This window comes from Penaeus chinensis, chromosome 6, assembly GCF_019202785.1.
Source record: "Penaeus chinensis breed Huanghai No. 1 chromosome 6, ASM1920278v2, whole genome shotgun sequence".
Classification (NCBI taxonomy): domain Eukaryota; kingdom Metazoa; phylum Arthropoda; class Malacostraca; order Decapoda; family Penaeidae; genus Penaeus; species Penaeus chinensis.
In genome coordinates, this window is record NC_061824.1 from 34,768,694 (window position 1) to 34,776,193 (window position 7,500).

Below are 7,500 nucleotides of genomic sequence, written 5' to 3' on the forward strand. Positions count from 1 at the left end.
TACACAGCTGCAATACACGTCACTCTCTCTACAGTCAACATTTCACAAGTCACATCTTATTCAAATAAAAAAGTAAAATAAAAAAAAAAATCAAGAAGAAAAGATAAAAGTATATACCAGAGCTATAGTTCAATGGCAGTAATGTGGAGTGGGACATTCATAAGAAAAAAGAAAAAAAAAAAAAAAAAATGTTAAGCTAGCTAACACGAATAACTTTCAAACCTACTGTTCCTACGGGGGATGCTATAACCACTTACGCAGACATAAGCGGTTGATGCCAGCTGCTGGTTTTACAGTGGACTTCATGACGGCAGAAAAGTTGAACCCCAGTGTAATGTGATTGTATTTAGCTGTGAGTGTTCGGTCCTTATTCGGAGTCCTGCATTCATTTCCCTGAAAATTACATGGTAATTGTTTCTCTTTAACAAGCATTCTGTGTCTTTTGACAGAATGCAACTCAGTGCTACTTTATCTTTCATTTTTCAACCTGTCAATTTATCATTGCAAGTTCACGACAAAATAAGTCATTTCTTTCTCTCATTTTTTTTTTCTATTTCTTATTTTTACTGGGTACATGGGAAGGGAAAAAAGGAAGCTGAGTTCTACAATCCATACTATAACTGGACATCTATTGATATTATGTATAACATAATATTCATCTCTTTCTGTTCCGGTATCAAAACATGTATAGCACATTAAACAGAAAAAAAAAAAAAAAAAAAAAAAAAAGTGACCCTGACTGACAGAATCGAAGGCCAAAAATGTACGAGTTTCTTTCCACAAAGTACATACTTCATCTCACACAGAATTCTGTACCAAAGCCACAGATTTCAAATTGGATATAAAGAATAACTAGAAAAATAATATTGAAAATGAAGATGATGATGACAATAACAATAATAATGATAATGATGATGATACAAAAAAATAATTAAATAAAAATAAAATACTAATAAAATCATCAATAATAAGAGGAATTGTATATAAAAATATTACCATAACAATAATTAGCACAGTGCCAGTGATGTTTATGATGATGGTAATAGCACAAATAATTATGATATCAATATGAGAAAAAAGTTCCAAATCATTAGAAGAAAAACCTTGATACAGAAATGTGTGTGAGAACACATGAATACTGGAACAGGCTGAAAAGAAAAGAAAAGAAAGAAAGAGAGAAAAAAAAATATATACACATGCGTGTTTCAATAAATAACGGAAAATTAGTTTTTTTCATTTTCTGTTTATATGTGTATCAATCTTTGTTCCTGTATCCAAACCCTAAAATGACTAGTTTCTTTTCAATTGGGAATACTTGTACATTCTATACAACAGACTTTCACTGGTCAAGGTATATTCACTTTGGAAATAAAAAATATGTACTGTACAGAATCCACTAACTATTAACTTACACAATTAAAAATTACAAAATGTACATTCACCCATACAAAGTCATCATATAAACAAGAACTGTATCCATCTGTCATCCAACAATGACAAACCACAGTGGACAATGTTTATACATGGTATATTTATCTGGCCATTCACAAGAACATCACCGAAAAAAAAAAAAAAAAAAGGAAAGGAAAATGGGGAGGAAAAAAAAAAAGCATAGATGCAAAAGAGTAATCAATGATTGCTTGCTGCATTGAGCAAAAATCTAACATAAATACCTATGTTGTTCCGTTCTTTTTTTTTTTTTTTTTTTTTTTTTTTTTTTAAGGAATACCAGATCAAACTGTTTTCACATCCAACTGTACATTTTCGTCTACTTCTGAGAGTCGAGATGTGTTGATGTTTCATCCCAATTTGGCACAATTAAGATGTGGTTAAGCCAAGTCTCTATCCAAGGAGATAATTTGCTTCACGTTGTGTTTTGTGTGAAGACTTCTTCAGGACACCATTTTTGCCTTGTTACTTCCAGTTTAGTAAACATTGTCCTTGTCATGTGACAGACCCTATAGTTTGAAAAAAGTGTCCTGTCTCTTTTCTTTTTAATCATTATTATCCACTGTTTTATTAATAAGAACAAGAGAGATATCAGATGTACTATTTACAAATATTTAGAAAATCTAGGACGGTGAACTAAAGACAAAACACAAATGACATTGAGGGGGACATGGGGTAAAATAACAGCAATATAATCTTCAATCTCAATACTAAAACAGAATACAAGATTAAGTCACACTGACTCTGCAACTTCTAGTGTGCATGAAAAACACTTTTATATGCTTACACAATTCACATATTCTTTGTCAAACTGTTTCTCTCATCAACAGGGAGAGATGGATGGTCAACACTGCATGAGCACAGTTGGGAGGTAGTGTATGCTGGTGCCTAGATTCTGCTCTTTATTATATATATATATTTTCACATCTTACAATCTTTTTTGCATATAAAAATGTACATATCCCCTTCAAACAGCATCAGTAAGAAGGATGGAAGGAAACCGGCAGTCAAAATACCAATACCACTAGTCCAAGGAAAGATTAATGGTTGAAGAGGCCTGAGTGTCGGAAGAAGCCTAGATTGGAGCGCGAGCGGGGGCCTAGGGTGCGCTCGGGGGTCAGTGATGTGGAGTGTGCACGTGGACGGGCTGGGGCACCGCTTGGGCAAGGACTCGTGTCCACTTCGCTGACCAGGAGGGGGACGTCGGTGGTTGATCTTCTATCTCCTGGCAAGAAAAAGGATGAAGAAGGCAAGTGAGATACTGTTGATTACTGCTTTGGTTAATCTCTCCTACAGAACTTCTACTTTAAAAGGATTCCCTTGACCTCTAGGATGACAATAATGGGATATTGATTCAAAAGTTGAGATTTGAGGGACCCGACAAAGACAAAGGCGTGTCTAAACGGAACATGTCTACAAAAATGAAATGGACGAAAAACTCCACGGTCTGCATTTATACCAATACATAGATGGTCTATGTAAGCTTCTTTCTATTGTGTATGAGACTTTCCAAAGTGCACTTTATTGCTACAGTTGTAGTATGGACTAACTATACTGTAGTGATTTTCATGGTTTACATTAAAGCTAACTGTAAAACAGTTGCTTGCAAAAATGCAACATCCATGAGAAATAATTGGTGTTTTCATATTACAGCACTCTTTAAATGAAGCAGAGAAAACTATAAAAAAATCCAAGTATTTTAAAAGAATGGCAGGGAAAAAAAAAAACAGGAACTTTTTTCCAACTTCAGATTTTCAAAGCTTACATCTGATTTTTAAAATGATATCCCTATAGTTTAGTGAAAGATACTAATAAATTCTGTTCCATAAAGAGAGATGTTATCATACCAATGTCACTTGGATATCACATGACCAAGATAAATTTCAGGTCGTCTTTCCGTTACCACCCCTCCCTATTTCCTCCTTATTGCAACCCTCTAACCTCCCTCCCACATAGGAAACATAATTATCTTTAATCACATCCATTGTTTTACTATGTTAATTTCTATTTGCATTGACAATCACAAAAATAATTATATACCTCTGTATCATCTCATATATTATATCTAATTACCTGTATTAGCAACTAGACCATATAATGAAAAAGACAGAAAATATACAAAGCCTGAATAAGAGAGAGTTAATTACAGCAACAAACAGGAACAGGTGACAACAGAAAAAAATGAATACAAATATTTGTCTAACATACTGTTACCTTTGGGGACTATCCAAACACTATTTAGAAAATGATGATACTACAACCATGGTATCAATTGCTGGGGCCTTTCAAGGTACAGTACTTTTTTAAAAAGATGTACTAATTGAACGATTTGCAGCATGATTTTAGAAACTATACTTAACTACTTGACAGTCCTCTTAACTTTGATTTGATTGAGCCTTCAATTATTAAATTTGAACTTTTCCTTAGCAGATTCCCCAATACTAAAGACCATTTTACCTTCACTCTTCGAAGGTGAAGTTCTAGCAGAAGATGGCAGCCGACTATCCTCATGTGAGATGAGCGTGGGAATAGCTTCAACGCTCTCCATCAAGTCCAACAGGGGGTTACGTGGCTCAAGGCAGAGTGAGGCACGTGTCCTGGCCAGATCCCTTGGCTCTACACAGATTGAGTGTCTGTTCTTCTGCTTCCTTGCCATGTCCTGGGCATCACGGGGCTCTAGGCAAACAGAATGCCGCATCTTGGCTGAGGTGGGCAGTTCCCGAGCTCCTTCATACAAGGAGAGTCTTGATCGTGGGGCATCACCTACCACAGGCCTCAGGGGGGATGATGGTCGGGGCCAAGCACATGAACCGCGCAGAGAGGGGGAAGAGGCCAGGGATGAGGAACCTCCTGATCCTGTGAAATGGTTGAGACATTGTGAGCTTGCGAAACAAAAATAAATACCATAATTGTTAAATAAAAAGTAACATCTAACATAAAATCAGACTTCTAATGAAAAGAAAAAAATCTCTATAATTTCTTTATGAAGGAAAAATAACCAAATAGAGTTACTTCTCTTATGAAATAAAGCAGAACTGACTAACCTGAAGTGTTGGAGGCAGAGGTCGAGGTGCTGAACTTGTTGGAGGAAGTGACTGAAGATGGCGGAGTTGCAATGTCTGTGTCGCAAGAGCCCAGGTCTGCATCAGCCAGCACTGTCCAGGAAGAAACAGAAGACACAGTCATCTTTTGGAAGGAACCAGAATGGACTTCTAAGACTGGATTCCAATCATTCAAAAGATTTACTTGCCACATACTAATACATTCCACAGTTTTCTCATTCTCTGAATGTGCTTTGCTGTCTGTACACTGTATATCAATGTTGAATCTATATATACCTCATTCACATAGCTATCTTTTCCTATCATACATTAATTCCTTCTTTTCCTTGCTTATCTCCTTAACTTTATTACACTAACTACCCCACTGGCAACAACTACAAAGATGACGGCTTACAAGAGAATCTATGGTGCCTTGTAAGGAGACGTGAGCTCGTGCCACCTGGGGAATCGTCACACACTGAATCACACAGGCGGGTGATCTCGGGTGTCGATCCACTGAGGCTGTACTGAATGCCACCTAAGTAAAGAGAACAGATCGGGTAAGGAGACTTTACTCATAGCTGTTTCCTGATCTTTGCAAAGTTGAGAAAAAAGAGAAAGAGAAAAAAAAATCTGATTTTCTTTCTTTTAACCGTGGGTGTGATTTCTATATATTCTTACCCTCTAGATTTCCAGTTTTCTGACAATTTTAAGTATAATCACTAAAGCAAGGTCTTCATCAACTAATCTCAATAAAACTTTGTAATATATTAATTATTGTTACTACAGCAATTTCTTGATAAAACTTAATGGAAAACGGTAATTATTTTCCAATTCATAATCTTTCACTTGAACTACAGTTTCTCTACAAAATTCATCCTCCTCAAAGTTTAAACTATATTTACAATATAAAAAAAAAGCACATTATTAACAATGTTAAACAGTTATACTGCATTAGTAGTGATTCCTAATGACATGAATACAAACATAAAGAAAACTAATATTGTGACATGTTCCATCACTCACTTGATTTTGCAGGTGGTGTTAAGTCCAAGTTGTTGTTTGTGGTATTGTTCAAGTGTGTGGTGGAGGTGCCACGACGCAGGACATTGCGGCGGTGTCGGGAGGCATTGGTGGCCTCCAGGAGCAACCTGTACCACTGGTCCAACCCTGACTTGGCCCTAAGGAGAACACGGCCTTCCCTAGGGAGTGCCAGGGCCAGGGCAGGGCCACCACGCCGATCCTGCCACTCTACGCATTCTACACTGGCTAGGTTGACCTGTGGAAACATGGATTTGGTTTGGGTATGTTTCGTGACCAACAGAGAAGAGAGAGGGAGAGAGAGGGAGAGAGAGGGAGAGAGAAAGAGAGAGAGAGAGAGAGAGGGAGAGAGAGGGAGAGAGAGGGAGAGAGAGGGAGAGAGGGAGAGAGGGAGAGAGAGGAGAGAGAGAGGAGAGAGAGAGGGAGAGAGAGGAGAGAGAGAGAGAGAGAGAGAGAGAGAGAGAGAGAGAGAGAGAGAGAGAGAGAGAGAGAGAGAGAGAGAGAGAGAGAGAGAGAGAGAGAGAGAGAGAGAGAGAGAGAGAGAGAGAGAGAGAGAGAGAGAGAGAGAGGGTTTTTACAAGTGTAAACATTATTCCAATCCACTACTACCAATTCAACATCACACACAACCTAATCCAATGTCTGGTCTCACCTTGAAAATGAACGATCCCATTTCTGAATACTTGGTCGATCCTCTCCGGAAGCACGCCAAGTAGTCCCTTGTAAGCACAAAGTAGCGCTCTTTCCACCTTGAGAAGAGCCGGTCACGTGCCTGCAGCAAAACGCCCTTGCGCAGTGCTGGTACTGACACTATGCCATCCTCCTGAAATTTTGTGTCTTGTGTTAGAAGATGTTTTGATGCTTTTATTAAGAAAGGTCTGTCAGAGATGGAAATCTTTTTATATTTTTGTAATATTTCTATTTTCGTTTTTAAAAGTTGTATTCTTGCAGATATCCAACTAAAATCACCATTTAATTCCATATTTAACGTACCTAACCAACAACATGTTGAGTTATATTACAGCAAAAAATAATTCAATTTGTGTAATCAATTTACAGGAAATTTACTGATACCAAAAGTTGTAACTAAATAATAAAATTATTACATCTAAAAATACATTATGGACTACATGTATTTTGTAATGAGTTCAAAGGAAGATGAGGAGGATTATGAGGAGGTGAACTGCAAGGATGAGGAAGAGAAGGAAGGACTCTGAGGATGAGGAAGAGAAGGATGATTATGAGGATGAGGAAGAGAAGGGGAAGGACTCTGAGAATGAGGAAGAGAAGGAGGATGATTATGAGGATGAGGAAGAGAAGGAGGATGATTATGAGGATGAGGAAGAGAAGGGGGAGGACTCTGAGGATGAGGAGGAGACACACAAGAGACACGTTTGCCAAGGTCCCAGCGCCATCCCCGCCCCTTGACGCACCTGGTCCAGCTCGGGCGTGGCCGGCCTGAGCGAGTGCTGCGACAGGGACGAGATGGAGCGGATGAGGACGTGCGGCGGGGTGTAGGTCAGCTGCGCTTCCAGGCCCCCAGAGGCACTCTTGCTCGGCGTGGCTCCCTTGCTGCCAGGGCTGCTGCTGATGCTCCTGCTGCTGCTACTGCTGCTGCTGCTGATGCTGGTCTTGGTGATGGTTGTGGCGTGGGAGCTGGCCCTCGAGGTGAGAGCCGGCCCCGGGGTGGAGTGTGTCCGGGAGCCCAGGGTGGTCCTCGGGGGCCCTGAGATGCTCGTGGTCCTGATCGTCGGCGTGGGCTTCGTGGGCGTCGAGGCGGTCGTCTTGACCATGCCGTTGTTGTTGTTCCTGCTGCTACTGGTGCCATTGGTGGTGCCATTGGCAGTGCCGTTGGTGGTGCCTCTGCTGGTGTTGGGGGGGCCTCTGGTTGTGGTCGGGGGGCCCCGCGTGCCATTGGGGGTGGCGTTCTTAGTGCCGTTGGTGGTGGTGGTGGAGGAGCGACCTTCCC

The 7,500-nt window shown here is 39.9% G+C and overlaps 1 protein-coding gene across 2 annotated transcripts in view; it reads right to left on the bottom strand.

The window, feature by feature from the left end:
* Nucleotides 1-7,500, bottom strand: part of LOC125026555 (probable serine/threonine-protein kinase dyrk2) — an 8,350-nt gene that overhangs the window by 633 nt on the left and 217 nt on the right. The window contains exons 1-7 of one of the 2 annotated variants that reach the window (XM_047615059.1): nucleotides 6,965-7,500; nucleotides 6,184-6,354; nucleotides 5,517-5,769; nucleotides 4,906-5,028; nucleotides 4,494-4,604; nucleotides 3,907-4,305; nucleotides 1-2,674 (exon numbers count right to left, since the gene is read on the bottom strand). The exon at nucleotides 1-2,674 is cut by the window's left edge and continues 633 nt beyond it; the exon at nucleotides 6,965-7,500 is cut by the window's right edge and continues 217 nt beyond it. In XM_047615059.1, coding sequence (XP_047471015.1) covers nucleotides 2,490-2,674; nucleotides 3,907-4,305; nucleotides 4,494-4,604; nucleotides 4,906-5,028; nucleotides 5,517-5,769; nucleotides 6,184-6,354; nucleotides 6,965-7,500 — 1,778 coding nt within the window. In that variant the 3' untranslated portion in view covers nucleotides 1-2,489. The remainder of the gene's footprint in view (nucleotides 2,675-3,906; nucleotides 4,306-4,493; nucleotides 4,605-4,905; nucleotides 5,029-5,516; nucleotides 5,770-6,183; nucleotides 6,355-6,964) is intronic. The other variant, XM_047615060.1, reaches the window with a different exon arrangement.